Source organism: Leptopilina boulardi, unplaced genomic scaffold, assembly GCF_019393585.1.
Source record: "Leptopilina boulardi isolate dan_hultmark-lab unplaced genomic scaffold, ZJU_Lbou_2.1 LbouV2_30, whole genome shotgun sequence".
Taxonomy (NCBI): Eukaryota; Metazoa; Arthropoda; class Insecta; order Hymenoptera; family Figitidae; genus Leptopilina; species Leptopilina boulardi.
This window is the reverse complement of record NW_026137863.1, coordinates 1413639-1435198: the sequence shown is the minus strand read 5'-3', so window position 1 is coordinate 1435198 and position 21560 is coordinate 1413639. Positions and strand designations below refer to the sequence as shown.

Sequence of the window (21560 nt, the reverse complement as noted above, 5' to 3'; positions counted from 1 at the left end):
TAAATATATAACAAATGTCAAAAGTAATAATAAGATGATAATGAAAAAAATATTATTGCCATATTTTAAAATCGTTTTTTAATTCAACATTCTCTAATTTCAAATTCTTTTTATCTTTTTAAAAAAGACTAAAAAAAAATAAATTTGCAATTATATATACATTTTTTTATAAATAATCTAATGGTATCAACTTTGTTAAAATTAAAATTTAAAAAAGCATTTCAAGTAAATTCAATTAATTTTCCAAAAAATTTTATTTAAAACATATTTTATTTCTCTCAACTAAATAACTTGCAAAAAAAAGTTATTTATTCTTAGATAAAAGGACAATTTTAAAATAATTTTTTTCCATGAAATTATATAAAAAAAAGATTTTGTAACTTCAGTAATAATTTTTCTTAATAAAAAAATTTCAATCGTTTATTTTATTTTTTTTAAAATAACATAAATGTGACAAATAACAAGAGCAATGGTAGTGGAAAATAAATTGTTAGTAAGAGAAGTTATTTAGAGGGGTACGAAAGCTTGTTGCACTTCAGTTGAAAGAAGAACGTCGAGTATGTCAGATACTCTCTCTTTTCGCGAAGACTAGTGGGATTCTGCATGTAACAAGGTAAGTTTATATGTGGATGTTGAAAAAAAGGAGCATTGCATGAATGTATCCGAAGAAAGTATTTCCGGGTCGTATATATATGCGCTTGTGTTACTTATATAATTAATCTCTTTTAGTGTAAATATTGAGAAAATACTCTCACCTATAATTTTTTTAATTCCTTGTTTTCGTATAAACTCAGAAAAATTATTTTTAATTATAAATAATAATTTTTTCATTTTACTCTTTCTTTTAATTTTATTTTTATTTATTTAATATTATTATTATTATTATCCAAATTTGCTAAATTTAAATTATTCTTTGTTTTCATTTTTCTGAAATTTTTATTTTAAACTTTCTCTTAACGAAAATATTTTTATAATTAAAAAATAAAATTCATACAAACTAGTCAATATAATTACATATGTAAATCAAAAATTTGCAATCAAAATTCTAAAATAAATGAATTAAATAAAAAAAAATTAATAATACATTACAGAAAAAAATATGATAATTTAAAATCAAATTTACATTAATTTAAAAATGAATTCGTTGAAATTCATAAGATTTTTTATGAATTAAAAAACAATTAATTTTCTTTAAAATTAGAGTTTGTAATTTTTTTTTTTTAATTTTTGTTAAAAAAAAAATGTAAATAAATAATTTAATTATTATTGATATCCCTATTATATACTGCCATCTTTAGTAGTTTCTAGCAAACTGTGAAAACACACCTGTTAATGTTAAAGCCGACAAAGTTAATCCCACATCAACCCCCTTCCCCTTTTCAAATAAAATTGAATGCAATGATAACTTGAGTTGTCTTTTAGTAAAGTTCTATCAGTAGTTGTTTGGAATCGTAGCGATTTCATAGCAACTGATGCACATTTAATCGCGAGTTAGTACGTATAGAAGTGTATAAACAATGCGTCATAGTGTCTATAAAAACAAATACCATTGAAATAATTGGCAATGTATAAGAAAAGTTTAATTGAAACAAGAAAACGGGTAAATTTTCATTTTACAAAATACACAATTTTCTTTTTTTCCATAAAAAAATTTCCATGTTTAAATAACTTAAAATAAAAATAAATAAATTAAAAATAATTTAATATAAACTTAATTAATTATTAAATATTTTAATAAAATTTTAATTGATTAAATTAAAATTAGTGTAAAAAATTATTATTAATTTTTTTGATATAGAAGTTGATAATAATATTGTTAAATCTATTTTTTTTTCGAATGAACGAGAAATCGTCAGTAACGAGATCCTCATTGTAATCTTTTATTTATTTAAGTGCAAAACAAGCAAAGAGAGATGATTTTAATGATAAACCTCTTAAAGGAAAGTGTAAGATGCAAAAATGTGTCAACTCAATAAACTTTCGACTGTGACTTTTCTAAAAAAAAAAAAATAAATAAATCAACTATTCGATTGACTTTCGTTAACATTAATTTTATAATTAAGGTTCAAAAATAACCTTATGAATATAAAATTAGAGAAAAGAAATCAAATTAAAAAAAGAGTCAGCACTATTAGTGTAATTATCAATTAAAAATTATTATTTTTTAAAATCAATTATTAATGAATATTAGTTTTAATAATGTTTTAATAATGTTTTAATAATGTTAAAATATTATTAAAAGTTAATAAATTGAAATAAAAAATAAATAATTAAATATCTTATTAACTTCGTTAATTTGTTATTATATTTCTTACAAAATGATACTACTATTTAATAATTTATTTCAATAATTAAATTAATAACTAATAATATTGTTGTTAAAAAATTTAAACAAAGAAAAAATAATAATTTTAATATTTTGCTACAATAGAATAGAATTATCTCCTTTATATACTATTACATAGTATGTACAATCTAATTCTTTATGCTATTAAAATACAAATTAGATGTATGATGAATATTTCGCTACAAAAAAAAAATGTTAATATATTTATCTAAGAAAATAATTTCAAATTTGTTAAAGTTGTCTTTACCTTTATTAAATGTTTAATTAATTTTTTTAACAAATTTAAAAAAAAAAGAAGTAATTTTTTCATATTAAAAACAAAACAATTGAGAATGTCAGTTATTATCTATTTAGGAAATCATGCAGGTCAAGAACTTACATTACTTTTAAAATCGATATTGCACTAGTTTACACGTGGGAAAAGAGATTATGGATTGAATCGTAAAATTTTTTTTTTTAATGTCAAAACTAATTTCACGTCTCGAATTTTCTTTTTCATAAAGAATATACAAATGACCTCTAAAATATATATATATATATATATATATATATTGCATGGTAATGTAGCCTTTCCAATTATTGATTCTTTCCCGATTATCAAGGGTTCAATTATTTTCAAATTTTAATAAAAAAAAAAAAATGTGACAAATAGTATAATTTTTTTAATGTTATATTCGATATGTTTTCACATAAAATAAATATTGATATATTAAAGGTTAATTTTATAGAGAAAATTATTGTAAAATTGAAAATGCTATATTTTTATTTTCAATTAATTTTTAAAATGACTTAAGTGAATTTTTTTTTTTTTTTATATTAATTTATGATCTAACAAAAGAAATAGCAGGCTTTTTATGTTTAATGTTTATATATTTGCTTTTGAAACTGATGATGTTCTTAATGAGTCAATAATTATAGGACAGTTACCCTAGATTAGAATAATAGTTCTACTCCTTTAGGAATAATATTAATAATTTTATTTGTACTCATTTCTTTATTCAGTAGCCTTCAAATAAAGGGGGAAATTATATATTATACGAAAGTCATTATTCGAAATATTGAATGTAGATTAATGTTTATTTGAAGGTTTAGCGATGTAAAAAAAAAATTTATCAAATCATCACTTTACCTTTCTAATACTAATTATTTATTTATTATTTATCTCAATTATTTTTTAAATTAAATAGTAAAAAAATATTAATAATAATAATAATAATAATAATAATAATAATAATAATAATAATAATAATAAATAATAATAATAATAATACATAAATAAAATAATAAATATCATTTTTATCTAATTCGAGTTTAGAAACTTGTATTGAAGACGTCATTTTCATTATTTGAATAATTATCTTATCATTTTTTTCAACTACTTAAGAATTTTTTTTTTATATAAATAAACTAAATATATAACGTTAGATATAATCTAAAATATTTTATATAAATGTTTAAAAAAAATGGAAAAAATAAAGTAATAAAAAATTAGATAAGAAAACACAATATATAAATTAAAAAAAAAACAATTAAAAATGTTTAAAAATAAATAAAATAAATATTAAAATTTTATCGAAAAAAATAAAATACTTTCGCACAAATATACAGCAAAATTACGTCATTCTTGAATTATTTAATTAAAACTTTAAATAACTTTCTAATTATCTAAGAGGTAATATTTTGTTTCTGATAAAAATTATAAAAAAAAAAAAATGAAAGAAAAGAAGTCAACAACCATTTACAACCGGTCTTACTCTCAATCGCATGACTCGCAAAATTAATTCCTTAATTTATCAATATTTGACATTTCAAAAATTTTAATTTTTAATTATTATTATCAAACAATATTTGCAAATCACAATTTAATTTAGCTTGAAGTTTTTCCTATTCATAAAAATTTTTTAATTTGTTTTTTAAATTAAAAATTAATTATTAATTATTAATGACGAAGTATTTCCACTTAAATGAAATATAGTTAATTAACATTGAAAAATAAAAAAAATATATATAGATATTTATAAAAATACATGTTTCAGTGTTAAGTTATAAACGATTGTACAACGTTACAATCATGTGTCAACAATTATTATTGGCTAAAAGTTCTTGTCCCTGAGACAAATTACTATATACGTAAAACTTCCGCCTATATAGAAATCGATAAAGCGAATACAATAAATAATTAAAATAACTTTACACCATCATCTATATATATATATATATTTTTTTTTTTTTGTTCTTAAAATATTTTCTATATCATATTCTATGTCAAGAAGTTCAAATTTTTCAAGAGCACGAAAAAGTTACCACCTGCTAAATATGCAATCAATATTCCGTATAAAGTTATAAGCCTATATAAAACAAGCTTTTCTGCGTATAAAGAATCAATAATGTCGATGAAAATATCTCAGTAGTGTAACGTCAATAATAAATTTTTTATCTTAATTTAATGCAAAAATCATTTTTATTCTATATATTAACAATAAGAAAATGAAATTAAAAAAATAATTTAGAATTCATTTATAGAATCAAAAAATTAATTTGCTGAGAAAAATTTGATTAAAATTATTGTTTAAATAGAAATTAATGTAACATTTGTTGAAGTAATTTTATATTCAAATGTTTTCCTAGAAGTAAAAATTCAAGGTTTTCAATTAGCTATTTCTTCGATTATTCTCAGTTATGAGAGAAAAAGTTTTTTTTTTTTTTTTTTTTCTATTTCATTCAAATAAATTTGAGTAATACTTTTTTAATTAGCTCCAGCTAATTTGTATATACTCTAATTAAATTCGATTATAAATATTATTATAATAATTAAATTATAATATTTAATTCAACGACTAATTTATTAAAATCAAATTTATTTTATTTGTATTTTAATAGCATAAGGGACTTGATTGTACAAACTATGTAATAAAAATGTAGATAATAAATTCTAATCTATTATTTTAATAGAGTTTAATTATTATTCAATTTGTTTAAAAATATATCAATAATATCGAGAGCTTCATCAATAATGACTTGTAAATTTGAATATTATTATACATATATACGAGGAAAAGTGAAATCTGAGATAAAAAAAATACTTTCTGATTTTTTTTTTTTTAAAAAAAAAAAGAAATAAGTGAGAGCCGCAATAGTGGAAAGTAACGAGAAAGTAAAGAGAGAGAGAGAAAGAGAAATAGAAAATTCTTTTTACTCTGTTTCAGAAAGGATAATTGTAAGAAGACCTCTCACCATAATGGGAAAAACAAATACATTTACAGGCGAGGAACAAATTGAAAATGCTAATCCAGGTGGGAGTTCAATTGAGGCATTTTTCGCCGAATCTGTTGTTTTAATAACGGGAGCAACAGGCTTTTTAGGAAAAGCACTTGTTGAAAAACTTTTACGATCATGCCCACGACTTGCTACAATTTTCATTTTAATCCGTCCAAAAAAGGGACAAACAGTCGAACAGAGATTTATGGAACTCATTGACAATCCAGTTAGTAATAATTTTTAACTCAATAAATAATAAAACAATTTATAATGAAATTATAGGAAAAAGAGGTTTTTTTTTAATAATTTTTTTTTTTTTGCGTTTAGGTATACGACAGGATTCGTTGGGAGTATCCTGGAACACTAAGCAAAGTAATTCCAGTAAAAGGAGATATGAATTTACCAGAATTGGGCCTTAGTCCAGAAGATAAAGCAATGTTAATGCAACGAGTAAATATTGTTTTTCATAGTGCAGCAACAGTAAGATTTGATGAGCCATTAAAAATAGCAGTTAACTTAAATACAAAAGGCACTGATAGAATGATAGAACTTTGCAAAAGTATGTCCAATCTCGTCAGTATTATTCACGTCAGCACTGCTTATAGCAACGCTGATCTATTCGATATAAAAGAAGAAGTATACAGGTAACTTTTTAATAATAATTATTGATTTTCAAAAAATTAAATCATTCACTGATTTTTGGACTAATTTAATAATTATTAATTAAAAATTTATTATTATTATTATTATAATTAATTAATATTTATTATTAATTAATTAAAAATTTCCAACTTACATGGAAATAGAAATAATTTATCTTTAATGATGCAGTACAAAAGTAAAACCACATACTGTTATCGATATGTGTGAAAATTTGGATGACGAAACATTAAGAATTTTGGAGAAAAAATTAATGGGAAGACATCCTAATACATATACATTGACAAAAGGATTAGCGGAGAATTTAATAATGACGAAAGGAGCTGGATTACCAATTGCAATTGTAAGACCAAGCATTGTTTGTGCCGCTTATCAAGAACCATTTCCTGGATGGGTTGATAATGTTTGCGGAATAACCGGTGAGTGTACTAACTATTTAATTGAAAATTACTCCAAAAAAATATCTTCCTCAATATCCAATCGAAATAAAAAACGATAATTTTTGCCATTTTAATATCTAATTTAAAAGAATTTCAAATTTTTAATTTAAAATTTTTTTTTGGATTTAATTCGAAGTAGTTAATGTTGATTTCATAATTTCAGGAATTATGATGGAAATAGGAAGAGGGACAATTCGAAGTATTGTTTGTAATGCAAGAATGGTTGTTGATGTTGTACCAGTCGATTATGTTGTCGATACTCTTATTTGTGCTTCATGGCACAATGCAATCGAACGTACTAACAATCTTAGAATTTATAATTGCACCAGTGGAACGTTCAATCCTGTTAAGTAAGCTTTTATATGTGAAAAATTTAATTTTAACTTGAAAATATTGACAATAAAATCAAAAAAGAGATTAAAAATATTTTCTAAATAAATGTTTCAGAAAATTTTGAAACTAATTTGAAATTTAATAAAATTAAATTTATATAATTATTTTAGATGGGGAGAATTTGGTCGACTCACCAGAAAACATGCCATTGAATCACCATCAAAATACGTCATGTGGTATCCAGGTGTTACATTTAGAACAAATAAATTGATTCATAAAATAATGGTTGCAATGCTTCATTTTTTTCCTGCGTTTATTGTAGATATGGTTTTGAAATTCCAAGGAGGTAAACCCAAGTAAGTTGATTATTAATGCTGTTAAAAAATGAAAATAATTAGTTTCGTCACATTTTATACAATAATAAAAGTAAATTTATTAATTTTTCCTTCATTTATTTTTCTAATTAGTAAAAATTAATTTAAAAAATATTTAAAATGCGAAATAATAATAGGGAAAAATAATTTTTTCAGAATGATGAAAATTACACAACGTTTTCAACGAGCAGCTCTTACGGGAGAATTTTTTGCCATTAATGAATGGTTCTTTCATGGGAATAATATGAATGAATTAGCAAAAGTTGTAAAAGAATCAAATGACGCAGGATGTTTTAATGTTGATATTACAACATTAGATTGGGACAGTTATGTGCATCGTTATATGCTTGGAATAAGAAAATATATTTTAAAAGACGGTCCAGATACATTGAGTAAAGCTAGAAATCGACTACTAAAGTAAGTGCGTTAAAAAACTAAATTTTTAAATTAATTAATTGTCATTTAAAAAATTATAAAAAAAATTTAAATAAAAAAATAATTAAAAAATTTTTTAATTAAAATCAAATTTATAATAAAATAATTATTGTTAAAATTCATTTTCAGATTATATTGGATGCACAAATTTACACAATTTTTCAGTATACTTATTCTAGTGAAAATGATCGCTCGAGCTGGTCGGTGATAACAGATAAAAAGAAATAAAAAAAAAATTTGGGACTTATTTTGCAAAATTCTAAATATATATGAATGTTACGTTTATAAAAATCACTATTTAATAATTGTCTAAAACGGTGCTATATATAAATACAATGAAACATTGTATAAAAAAGAAATCAATTATTTTTGTGTCATTTAATTTATAATTAAAGGACAGTCTAATTTACTTTGAAAAAAAAAACATTTACATTTAAAAATTATTCTGTCAATATTATTTAAGTGTGGTGGTAATATAAACAATTTAATAATATTAACAGACCATTAATATTATATAGAAAAAAAAAATTACCAATTGGAAAAAATAATTTCAGCGCAATATTTCCTCGATAAAGACTGATTAATAAAAACCTGCTTATACGAATGATTTTGTCTTCAATATATTATATTATAATATACGAAAATTATTGTAATTATTACAAATTTGCTTTGTAATAAGATTCTAATTTAATCAAAAAACGAATTTTGATAAAAAAAAATGTGACCTGAATTAGAACAACAAGAAAAATTGAGAAAATTTAAGGAGAATATTGTTTACTTAATCGCATAAGATGATAATATATTATTGTAACTTTAAGTTTACAAAAAAAATACTTTAATTATAAATGAACGAGACTAAATATATATATGTATTTTTCTGTATAGAATAATACTGTTTATAATTCCATACACTTAATTGCATATATGAAATTTTAAAGTGAAAATGTCCAACATTTCTCGCGAATAACGTTCTGCTTATTAATTTATTAAAATTAAACATCAAAAATGTCTATATATATTAAATAAATATAATTTTTAATAGAAACTGCGTCTATTCTTTTCAATACATTTAAGTAAAAAAGTCATTTTCAATAAAGAAAACTTCACGAAATTAAAAACATTTTTTGACAGTTAAAAATGATAAATTTATCAATTTATTTATTTCTGTATGACAAATCAATATTTAAATTGACAAATATATCGTTTAATTAATAAGAAAAAACTAAATTCAAATGATATGATTTCCCTTTTGCTTGAAAAACTTAAATGAAGAAAGAAGAAAATTTCAATTTACCTGATGGACGCCCATGAGGCTGCATACATAACCTCAAAATCAAGACACAAAAGACTTGAAAGTTGACAAAAAATTTTTTAAAAGATAAAAGAAACATGGAAAAGATATTATTAAACGATTTTATACGTAATAAACTGTTGAATTATACAGAAAATAAAGAATAGTGAAAAAATGTACTTTTCTTCCATTCTCAAGATGCTTTTACAATGACAAACGTTTTTTAAAATAAAAATTTAACATGATTTAACTTACCACTGGATGAAAATTGTCTTCAGATCTTTTAAAATTTGAGTAATTTATAAAATTGATGAATATTTCAATTATTAATGAAAAAGAAGACAATAAAATCAGAAAACAGATTTCAATATACGCAAATTCGCTCACTGGCGGCAAACACCGTTAATGGCGGAAGCGGAAACTACAAACACACTTCCCCCATAAAATTTGACTAACTATTCAAATTTTCAGATGAAATATAAAATTATAAATTTATTACACAAATTAAATCTAAATGCAATAATATTTTTAAATAACAATTAATTACTTTTTTAAATTAATTAAATTTTATTATTCTTTTAAATTAACTGCGATTTTACTTTTGAATGAACACACTTCCGGTTTAAATCGATCGTTCCGTGTACCGTTCCGTTCCACGTTTTATTCCACTATGTTCCCCGTGTCTTGTGTCTCTTTGACAAGTAGTAAACAAAAAAAAAAAAGTAAAATTCTTTTCCTTTTAATTAAATATTTCTGTATGTAATATGTTTAATTATTTTGAAAATAAAGTACACAATGAATCAAGGATTATATTGGAAAAAGAAATTTCAATTAAATTTCAATTACCTTTATTGAAATATAAACAGTTCATCACCGGTATTCATTTATGAATGAAAAAAGATTTGCGATTTTAATTACAATTTTAAAACATAATGAGTACATGTAAATTAATTCAACGAAGATGCTACGATTTATTGTCACACAAATATTCCCTATTAATTATCGTCATTGCATTTACTTGCATATTTATTGGAGTAATCCATTTTGGAGAGGTTAGAAATTTTTTTGTCATTTATAAATTTGGTTTTTTATTATTGTTTTATTTTTCTATTGTAAGTAATTTTTTAAAGTATCAAAATATTTTTTATTAAATAAAAATTATTTTCAATTCTGTATTTTCTAATAATTTTTTTTTTTCTTCTAAAAACAGGTTTGGTTAGCGTGGAGTAAAGAAAAATATGAAGCTGTATTTCATTCATTTAATGATAATATTTTAGGTATATCATTTCAAAAAAAATTATGTCAACACGTTCCTATTGACGTTGTTTATACATGGGTAAATGGATCAGATCCAATTTTTATTGATAATTTAAATAGATATGTATCAATAATGGATGTAAATGCAGCTGCTTCGCGATTTAGTGATAAAGATGAATTGAGATATTCCTTGAGATCATTGGAAATGTATGCGCCTTGGATAAGACATGTTTATATTGTGACAAATGGACAAATACCAAGTTGGTTGGATATGGATAATTCACGTGTTACTCTAGTTACTCATGATGATATTTTTATTGATAAAAATGATTTGCCAACTTTTTCTAGTCCTGCAATTGAAAGTCATATTCATAGGTAAATTATAATTTGCAAAATATTAATTTAATAAAAAAATTTAATTTAAAATTAATAAAAAAAAATTATTTGAAAATTTTCTTTAAAGAATTTCAGGTCTTTCGGAGAAATTTATCTACTTTAATGACGATGTTATGCTTGGTGCAGAGGTTTGGCCAGAAGATTTTATTACTCATGCACAGGGACAAAAAGTTTATTTAGCATGGTGGGTGCCAGATTGTTCGGATGTTTGTCCCTGGGCTTGGGTTAAAGACGGAGCTTGTGATCCATCTTGTAACACAACTCTTTGTGAATTTGATGGTAAATTTTTAAAAATCTAATTAATTTAATTAATGAACTAGCAATATTAAATGCGCGCAAGCGCGCCAAATTGACTGTTTCATTATTTGTTATAGAGAAATTAAAAATTAATATTATCAATAATTATTTAAATTTATTAGAATATTATTCCATATTAAATGATAAAAATAAAAATTATATGTTTATAGACCTCAGATTATTAATTATTAAATTATTAAATTTTAAATTCAAAGTCTTTTAAAATTCAATTATTTTCCAAATTTTCAATTTAAATTCAAATAAAATAAAATTATTTTCCAAAATTTAATTTCAAAATTAATTATCAAAAATCAACTAAAATTGAATTATTATTTAAAATTGTAATTGAAATTTAATTATTTTCCAAAATTTCAATTCAAAATCCAAGACAATTCAATTATTTTCCAAATTTTTAATTCAAAATCTTTTAAAATTCAATTATTTTTCAAATTTTCAATTTAAAATCACATAAAATTCAATTATTATCCGAAATTTTAATTTAAAATCAACTAAAATTCAAATATTTTCCAAATTTTTCTATTGAAAATTAACAAAAATTCAATTATTTAATTATTTTCCAAAATTTCAATTCCAAAATTAACTAAAATTCAATTATTTCCCAAAATTTTAATTCAAAATCAAAGAAAATTCAATTACTTTCCAAATTTTTAATTCAAAATCTTTTAAAATTCAATTATTTTCGTAGTTTTCAATTTAAAATGAAATAAAATTCTTCAATTATTTTCTAAAATTTCTATTCAAAATTAATTATCCAAATTTTCAATAAAAAATGAACTTAAATTAAATTATTATTCAAAATTTCAATTAAAATTCAATTATTTCCCAAAATTTCAATTCAAAATCAAAGAAAATTCAATTATTTTCAAAATTTTCAATTCAAAATGAACTAAAATTCAATTATTTTCTAAATTTAAAATCAAATAAAATTTAATTATTTTCTAAAATTTCAATTCAAAATTAATTATCAAAATTTTCAATAAAAAATCAACTAAAAATGAATTATTATCCAAAATTTTAATTGAAATTTAATTATTTTCCGAAATTTCAAATCAAAATTAAAGAAAATTTAATAATTCTAAAAAATTTGAATTCAAAATTAATTGAATTTTTAATAATTTGAATTTAAAAGCATTTAAAATTTAATTATTTCTAAAATTTTCCATGGAAAATTTTTTGAAATTTAATAATTTCAATTATAACTCTAAGGGAATTCAATTATTTTTAAATATTTTTATAATATTCTTTGAAAATTCAACTATCTGAAACCATTTTTCAATTAAAAATGATTATCAAATTATTGTATTTTGTCTGTAATTTCTAATAAATTTTTTAGTGAAATCATATAAAATTTTAATTAAAATCACTTGAAGTTCAATTAATTTTTAAAATCTCAATTTTAAATCTTTTGAAAATTCAATTAAATTTAAAAAATGTTTTCCAAAAAATTTTTTGATAAATTATTTTTAGTTCTGTAAAATTTTATTATTGTTTGAAAATTAACAATATCTTTTGAAATTTAATTATTTCTAAAATTTTCAAGTTTAATTTGACACAAATTTGACACGTTATAAGATTACTATTCAAGAAACACGTGAAATCATAAAAGACCAACTTCAAGTTAGGACAGAAGGACAGACCAAGCATTTTATTATTATATAATTTTTATTGAATCTCTTTTTTAGGAGGAGATTGTGATCCATTACCATTAATAACTGACAGTGATGTTGTTGAAGACGAAAGTGATTATCCCTATAAATTCTTAAGAGATACAAATCAACGTAATTTTGAAGCTGAACAATTATTAAATTCTTTAATAACACAAAGTTCAAATTTTCCCATTGCCAACACAGTGAATTCCATGCTTTTACGTGTTTTGCAATCAAAAAAAAATAATACAGAATTAAATAAAAAGGAAAATAAAAATTTGAAAAGAAATATAAAAAATAAGAATGTGAATAAAAATGAAAACAAAACTCAATATTTAATAAAAAATGAAACATTATTTAATTCAATGGAAATTAGAAAAAAATTTATTTCAAAATTATTGAAAGAAAATAAATTGGAAAATTTCACAGCTACCGAGCGTCGTAGGCAATTTAAACGTTTTTTAAATGATGATATTATAAATATAGTGCATGTGAATAATTCAATAAAATCACATAAATTAAAATATGCCGATCAATGGAAGAGAAAATCAAGACAACTTGATACATACGCTGAATCATTATTATATGTGAATAGAATATATAATGCGGCATATAAATTTGAAAGACGAAGAGTTCCCGCTCATATGCCACATTTATTAGATAAATTAATAATTAATGATATGCAAAAGAAATTTGATTTTGAATTTAAAAAAACGTCTAGTCATAAAGTGAGAAGTGCAGAAGATATGCAATTTGCATTCTCTTATTTTTATTTTCTAGTCAGTGAGAAACGACAATTAACTGCTTCAGAGATATTTGATTCATTCGATACTGATAAATCACAGTAAGTACTTTATTTCAGGTTTTAAATTTATTTTTATAAAAAAAAAAAAATTTCCTTTTCAGAACTTGGTCGGATAGAGAAATTCGAACACTTTTATCGAGGATGCATTCTCTTCCATTAGATTATGGTTTGGTGGTGAATTTTGAAAGTATAATTACAAATTGTTCGCAGAAAGTGAAAATTGAAAATACTCCACTACCACCGCCTGGAGAACGATATTTAGATTCAACTCTCGTGAGTTTCAAATTTATTTAAAAATTTTTATTTAATATTATCAATCATAATTTTTTTTTTTTAATTTGAACTTTAGCCGATCGTTTCAAGGGAATTAATTATAAAATGTCCTTCGATTGTTGATAAGCTTCAAACTAAATTTGGTGAGAAAATGCGATACAAACATGAAATTGTTAAAGCTGGAAAAAATGAAATTTTCGAAATGTTGACGAGCAATATTTCAATGACTGTACAAATTTTAGATGAAATTCGCCGAGAACCAAAGTGAGTAATAGAAATTAATTTTTTGAAAAAATTAATTGTCAATTAATATTTTTTTTTCTCTTTACAGAAAATTTATCTGTCTAAATGATGATATGGATCCAAATCGAAGATCAGAAAATGAAATTGTACGAGCATTATTAAATGATTTTTATAGATCGCTTTATCCAATTAAAAGTAGATTTGAATTACCATCACAATATCGTAATCGATTTTCTTATCGTCATGAACTTTATGAATGGAGAGCAAGTCGTACAAAAGCGAGAAATTTACTTTTAACACTCGTTGGATTGTTAATAATTTTAACAGTCTATCATCTTTTTCATCATCAAATTAAAAGAATTCTCAGGATTCGCACTTTACCACATTTACTTGTTTGACAATTTTATGTGTGCGTGTGAAAATAGTCATTTTGTTTATCAAAAAAAAAAAACAATTTTCGAAATATTTCTGTGATAGAATGAGATTTTGAAATTAAACATTGTTTCTAGAACTTTTGAAGAAACATTTTAGGTAAGAAATTATTTTATTTATTTATTATTTATTAGGGAATTATTTAAAAAAAAGATTATTTAATATTTTTAGAATTATAATTTTTAGTGAAAATGACTAGTTTTACATCTTCAAAATGGAATTTTAAGTTTGTTTTTTAACTCTTAATTTTTTTTTCCTTTTTTTTTGTGTACTTAACAACTTTTCCTTTGTTTTAAAATACATAAACAATTCTAGTCTGTTAAAAAAAATAATTGCAATTCTACAAACGCAATGTATATAATTGTTAAGAAAGAAACTATATTTATAAACCTAAAATAAAACGTGTGCAAGCTAAAAAAAAAGAAAGTCTCGTTTTCTAATTTATTATTTCTCTATACGTTAAAATTAATTTAGAATATATATATATTTCTAATATTTTATTCGTCTGAATAAATTTTACTACAGTTTTCAAATATAGAATTACAGTCTATAAATCAATAAGTCAATGTTAACATAACAATTCTATTTTAAATCTCTAAAGAAACTAACGATTGAGAAAGTGATTAATTATTTTTTCTTTTTTTTAAATTTGTATCGTCAACGATACAAAAAAATGAATTTTTTTATAACAATCAGTCTTGAGGAACTGTTTCAATGCCTCGTTATTAATTTTTATATTAAATTATTTTTTGATATTTCTATTAGCGATGAATTCGTTGTTTGTCCAAAGGTGGACATTGAGAATGACGAAGATTTCGAGGACCAACCATTCCTTCTTGTCTTCTTGCGCATTCACTCATCCATATTGCAATACAAGCAACTTCCTCGGCTGATAAACGAGGTCCAATTCCTTTAATTAAAATAATTTTGCTTAATTAAAATTAAATTTTATTTCAAATTTCTTTCGACATTTACCTGGTATATTTGGATAAAATTTGTACAATGAAGAATCAGAAATTTTCATTTTTACTCGTTCTCCATCTGAAATGGAAATTCGACGATTGTTTTTAATTTTTAATTCAACGCTACTTTGTTCGGAATTTTTATCCAAAATTTTTTTCACTTCCACCGAATCCTCATTATCAGATTGTATAAAATTATTATTATCCGCCAATTTTGAACTATTATCCGATGTTTCATTATTTGGAGATTTGCCATTTGACAATAATTGTTCATCACTTTCTTCTGATGTCAATTTTTCTTCACGATTTTCTGAAGTCTTGTTCTTTTCATCTAAAAAAAAAATTTAAATTTAAAAAAAGGTAAAGAAACAATTTAATTTGAAAAATAGAAAAAAAATTAATAATTTCTACTTTTAATTAATGACTCGTCATCATCTTTACATGATTCCAAATCTAGATTAACATCAGTTTCCGTATCCTGACTTGTTGGAGATGAAAAATTTTTCATTTTACTTTTCTCCAAACAATCATGATTTTCGGAATTATCTCCTTGATCTGATTCGTCAAAGAATGTACAATGAGGATCATCGCCAGGATCTCTTGCGGTTCCATCGCATCGAAGTCCAGCCAAAAATCTTAATTAATTTTCTATTATTAATAAAAAAAAAAAGAAAATTTTTACATCTTTTTTTTTTAATACGGACCCATATAATTCCATGAATAATGAGACAGGAATCATTGCCGATCCACCGTCAGGTTCATGTGTAAATAATTCACAAATCATAATCATCGTTTCAAATAAACTTGATGTTAATAGACCTACAGCAATTGCGAGGAATTTTTTCACTTGACATTTGCGACGAAATTTGCCAATTAACATTATTAAATTTAAATCCTTACGATCGAGACATAAACAATCCCATCTACGTAAAAGTGTTTCCACAGGCACCACTTTATTGTAATCTAAATTCAACATTAATTTCAATTAAGAATCGAAATCGATTTAATTATTCCAGGGAATTTTATTATATTTATAATGATAAAATCGAAAATAGTCCAATGAATTATTAATTAATGAAGATTAATTAAATATTAATTAGCTATATTAATTAATAATTAATTAGCTATATTAATTAAAAATTATTAATAATTAATTAATAGAATTAATTCTTGATATAATTTTGAAATCTACCTCCTAATTGTCGTAAAAGAACTTTTAAAAATCCTAAAGTTAATCCTGAAGCAGTTGTGGGTGGAGGATATTCCAATCTAATTTTTGACGGAGGTTCTTCACCTTCTGCTAAAGCGCGAAAATAAGCACTGGACCATTTAAGAAGATCGTATGGTTGTGTTCTTATTGCAGCTTTGCAAAATTGTTTTAAAATCATCGGTAAACTTGGTGGCACATTAATTTGTTGACTACCGTAACTTGATTGTTCAACTAAAGGCATTATTATTATTTTTTTTTAAAGATACACACAATAATTATTCAAAATTAGTGATTATAAATTAATATTTTCGTTTTCTTTTTTTTAAAGAATACTTCACAAGTTTAAAAGTGAAAATGAATGATTGAGTGTCTGTTACTACTTTGTATTGTCCTGTTGTCGTGGTAACAATATCGACTCGACATTATTGCGACCGCATTTTTAAATTCCAATACAAGGAATTCAAATATTAAATTTTAATAATTTAGAAAATATATATTTTTTTAAATAAATTAAAATTATTTTTTTTTTCAAAAAGGAAGGTTAAAATAATATTACCTTTTTTTTGAGAGAATATTAATTATTTACGAAAAGAATAATTAAAAATATATGTACAGTTTAAAATACAAAAAAAAAATCAATACAAAGAGATTGTATTCAATTTTGCGGAATATTGTTCATCAAGTTGACGAAATTCAAAAGCACATTGATTTCTTTCTTTTTTCATATCGAGTTCATTGTAAAAAATTGATAGCAAATACAATGTACTTTTAACACGACCGTAGGCTTCAATTTTACGAAAATGTATTTTTGCTTTTAGCAATGATTTAATTGCATTTAAAATTGCTGCATTGTGCTTTTGACTTGAAGGCGGCGATGTGGCTACCAAACATTTTGCACGTAAAACTAATGCTCTTCCTTGATCATAAAAACCACCATGTGTAAGGATTTGTACAATTGCTTCATCAACCAATTTCGATGCTTGATAAGGCATACCCATTAAAAGCTATTTAAAAACAAAATCGAAACAAATTATTATTAAATCAATTTTTCTTTACATTATACAATTATTTTGGGGAAATTTTAATTGAAAATAATTTAATTTAAATACCTGTATATTTGCTAAATGCATTTTTATAAGTGCCGCATAGTATGATAAATGATTTTTCGTAGCGATTTCAAGAGCGGTATTTAAAAGGACAATTGAATTGCAACCAGCAATACTTGATCCCAAATGTATCGAAGCGCAAGTTATTTGACTAGAAAGAAGCATTGCTCGAACTTGATTTTGTGGCGTTACACCTTTCATATTTTCTATACTATTTACAATTTCCAATCCAATTGGATAATCGCCTTTTGCTAAACAAACCTCGACTTGTCTAAAATAAAATATTAACAAATTCAATAAATTACTTAATTCATTGTTAATTAGTATTCTAAATTACATACCTAAATTTACTTTCCAATGGATCTAAACTCACAATTTGTGTCGCTATCGCTTCTGCTTCTCGCCATTTTTCACTTTTTAACAATTGATTAAATTCATAAAGTTGTTCACTTAATTTCCAAACCTAATTAAATTATTAATTATTATTATAAAAACAAAATTTTTTTTCCATTTTTACAAAAAAACTTGTTTTTCTTTTAAATTATTTTAAAATATACCTTGTTACTGGGCTCATTGGGAAATCTTTCTTTGGCATGATCTAATACAACACTGGCTAAATTATATTCACCAAATTCAACAAGAATATTAGCAATATTAACAACAGCTTGACACGTTGATGGACCATTAAATATTTGTTGTTTCTTTTCTCCTGTATTGTGTAAAAGTAAAAGTTGCGAACATATTGAGGACATTTCAGTTTTTCCATAATATGCCCACAATGCGGCTTTTTCCGTTAAGGTCATTGACATAAGATCAATCATTGAATGTTGACAATTGACAATATCCGATTTCATGAGAGTCTGAAAAAAAAATGAAAATAAATTTGCCAAAAAGGAAATAGTGATTTTTCTCAGTACCTCAAAAATATGTTGAGGATTATCTCCCTCCATTGCTGAATTATGTGCCGATGCAATTAGACCCAAACTTATTGTATGTGAAATTCCTAACATACAAGCTTTACCAACAGATCTTTCAATTAGTGGACCTCTAAATAGAAAAAAAAATTCTCATTTAATAATTGCAAGAATTTTCCATTTTTTTTTTTGTAATTTAAATCTTACTTTTTTTCATCTGTTAAATGATACATCCAAGCGTGAGCAAGTTGAAGACAAACATTGTCACCAGCTTCTTGAGCCGTCATAATTGCTTCTTTCAATGCTGAACGCGCAACATCTCTAAAATTGTAAATAATTAAATTTTTTTTTAATAACTGGAGATGGATAATTTTTTTTTTAAATATTTAAACATACTTATTATTGAATTGCGCATGAAGTGCTGCAAGATTCAAAGCCGCGTATCTAAAAGTTCGAGATCTATCTTCTGATGTTGAACGATTTTCCAAAGGTGCTAGTCTATCAAAACAATGATAAAGACTTTCCAAAGCGCCACAATATTCATTGACTCGTAAACAATTAAGATAACTCAAATAGTGCTGAAAAGAAATTTTTTTTACCAATAAATTAATGAAAATAATGGGGCAGTTCAAGTCCTACACATTTAGATTCTACACACATTTATATTTAAAAATAAAAATTAATTCGTTAAATTCCACACAGTTAAATTGTACATCGTTAAATTCAACACACTTTTATATTTAAAAATAAAAATAATTTTGTTAAATTCTAAACAGTTAAATTGAACACCATTAAACTCTGCACAAATTTGTTTAAAAAAATGATAATTATTACTATAAAATTCTATACAGTTAAATTCTACAAAATAAATTTCTTCACAGTTTTTTAGTTGTGTTAAATTCTACACACGTTTATATAAATATAATAAATATTAATTTTGTTAAAATCTACACAGTTAAATTGAACACCGTTAAATTCTGCACAAATTTATTTTAAGAAATGAAAATTATTACTGTAAAATTCTACACAGTTAAATTCTACAAAATAAATATATTAGTTTTGTTAAATTAACTGTGTAGAATTTTACAGTAATAATTTTCATTTCTTAAAATAAATTTGTGCAGAATTTAACGGTGTTCAATTTAACTGTGTAGAATTTAACAAAATTAATATTTATTATATTTATATAAACGTGTGTAGAATTTAACACAACTAAAAAACTGTGAAGAAATTTATTTTGTAGAATTTAACTGTGTAGAATTTTATAGTAATAATTATCATTTTTTTAAACAAATTTGTGCAGAGTTTAACGGTGTTCAATTTAACTGTGTAGAATTTAACAAAATTATTTTTATTTTTAAATATAAAAGTTTGTTGAATTTAACGATGTACAATTTAACTGTGTGGAATTTAACGAATTAATTTTTATTTTTAAATATAAATGTGTGTAGAATTTAACATTGTAGAATCTAACGTGTAGAATTTAACAAATATATTGTGCAAAATTTAATTTGTGTAGAATTTAACATTGTAGAATCTAACGTGTAGAATTTATACGGTGTAGAATCTAAATGTGTAGGACTTGAACCGCCCCAAAATAATTAATAATTATTTAAAAATAATTTTTCTTACAGCTTCCGCGTAATAAGGACTGCAAGTTAATAATTCTCGAACAAGAGCTTGAAGTTCAGCTGGTGGAAGGGCTTTATGTTCATCTGTTTGTAAAGCATGAGCTTGTTGTGCAACAAGTAATTCTGCTTGTCTTCCACCCCAAATATGTTTATTTCTATAAAAAAAAAATTAATTTATTTTCTCTTTTTAATGATATTATAATTAATAAAAAAAATTTTCACTACTTACTTACGAGAAAATGATTCATCAGTTTTTAAACCCACCGAATTTTCGGCATCATCATTAATACTGCTTTTTATATAATCCTTTAATGATTCATAAAGTAAGACAATTTGATAGAATGTCAATCTTTCGAATAAAATAATAATTCGACGTACATATAATCCAAGAACAGAATTTTTATTCAATAATGGCTGTGACAATGAATGTTCGGTATTTGATTTTGTTAATTTGCCAAGATTTTCAAAAAGATCCAATAAACCCATTACTCCATTATCGCACAATAATTTCAATTCATTCTCAAGATTTTGTGTAAATTGTTGAAGAACAAATTCTGATGAATAAAGATAATTAAATAGTGGACGCAAATCCATATCTGGTGACTGAAAAAATAATTTTTTTTTACTATTTGCTCCTTAAAAAAAAAATATTTTTAAATTTTCATTTTAAAAACATTTTTCACCTGAATTAATTTTAAAGCAGCTATGCAAAAATCTCGCCTTTCTAGAATTTCTGCAAAAAAAAATTTTAATAATATTTAAAAATAATAACACAAAAATAACTTACCTTTTCCATTTTCATCGCAATAAATATTAACAAACATAACAATTGCTATTTTATAAGGAGTTAATGTTTCTCTTTGTGATTTTTTAGTTGCGCCTTCGATATTTAACACTTCTTTATTCATTTTTAATTGTATTTTTTCTCACTTAAAACAATAATACAAATTTCTAACAATTATAATTTAAATCTTTTATATCATTTTTATAAACATTTTCGTAAAATGTTTTTTATTTTTCTTCGCATGATAATAAAAAAAGAAATTATTTAATATTTCTTTCACAAAAACAATAAAACTTTAATTACACTTTAATTATTATATTTAAAACGCGATTTAAAATTTATTTATTTACAAAATCAAAAACAATTTTGAGGTTATAGTAAACGAAACGATAGGAGCGCCTCTATTATTTAACTGAGTAACTAAAACTAAATTCCTCAATGCTGA

At 23.0% G+C, this 21560-nt stretch overlaps 4 protein-coding genes across 6 annotated transcripts; 2 read left to right on the top strand and 2 right to left on the bottom strand.

Moving 5' to 3' along the window:
• Window positions 1–507: 507 nt before the first annotated feature.
• LOC127282381 (putative fatty acyl-CoA reductase CG5065) lies at window positions 508–8206 on the top strand. Of its 2 annotated transcripts, none has more exons than XM_051306569.1 (8): window positions 508–613; window positions 5554–5831; window positions 5933–6249; window positions 6437–6684; window positions 6869–7055; window positions 7209–7394; window positions 7569–7829; window positions 7977–8206. In XM_051306569.1, the coding sequence occupies exons 2-8, from the start codon at window positions 5586–5588 to the stop codon at window positions 8053–8055; spliced, it is 1524 nt and encodes a 507-aa protein (XP_051162526.1). In that variant the 5' UTR covers window positions 508–613; window positions 5554–5585; the 3' UTR covers window positions 8056–8206. The 2 variants fall into 2 exon arrangements, with proteins under 2 accessions (XP_051162526.1, XP_051162525.1); XM_051306568.1 differs by lacking the exon at window positions 508–613 and adding an exon at window positions 1421–1600.
• A 1633-nt stretch (window positions 8207–9839) lies between these two features.
• Window positions 9840–14934, top strand: LOC127282380 (N-acetylglucosamine-1-phosphotransferase subunits alpha/beta). Its single transcript, XM_051306567.1, has 7 exons — window positions 9840–10190; window positions 10349–10770; window positions 10859–11070; window positions 12792–13599; window positions 13662–13833; window positions 13910–14097; window positions 14165–14934. Exons 1-7 carry the CDS (start codon window positions 10071–10073, stop codon window positions 14472–14474), a joined length of 2232 nt encoding a protein of 743 aa, XP_051162524.1. The 5' UTR covers window positions 9840–10070; the 3' UTR covers window positions 14475–14934.
• A 79-nt stretch (window positions 14935–15013) lies between these two features.
• Window positions 15014–17145, bottom strand: LOC127282475 (uncharacterized). Of its 2 annotated transcripts, XM_051306735.1 has the most exons (6): window positions 16663–17145; window positions 16371–16433; window positions 16175–16289; window positions 15882–16105; window positions 15484–15801; window positions 15014–15418 (listed from the first exon to the last, which is right to left on the bottom strand). In XM_051306735.1, exons 1-6 carry the CDS (start codon window positions 16919–16921, stop codon window positions 15270–15272), a joined length of 1128 nt encoding a protein of 375 aa, XP_051162692.1. In that variant the 5' UTR covers window positions 16922–17145; the 3' UTR covers window positions 15014–15269. The 2 variants fall into 2 exon arrangements, with proteins under 2 accessions (XP_051162692.1, XP_051162691.1); XM_051306734.1 differs by having other exon boundaries at window positions 16175–16433.
• A 130-nt stretch (window positions 17146–17275) lies between these two features.
• LOC127282474 (anaphase-promoting complex subunit 5) lies at window positions 17276–21485 on the bottom strand. The gene is made up of 11 exons (XM_051306733.1): window positions 21119–21485; window positions 21015–21064; window positions 20561–20934; window positions 20333–20486; window positions 19097–19278; window positions 18908–19021; window positions 18704–18833; window positions 18344–18646; window positions 18128–18249; window positions 17790–18057; window positions 17276–17684 (listed from the first exon to the last, which is right to left on the bottom strand). The coding sequence occupies exons 1-11, from the start codon at window positions 21237–21239 to the stop codon at window positions 17316–17318; spliced, it is 2187 nt and encodes a 728-aa protein (XP_051162690.1). The 5' UTR covers window positions 21240–21485; the 3' UTR covers window positions 17276–17315.
• Window positions 21486–21560: the final 75 nt, after the last annotated feature.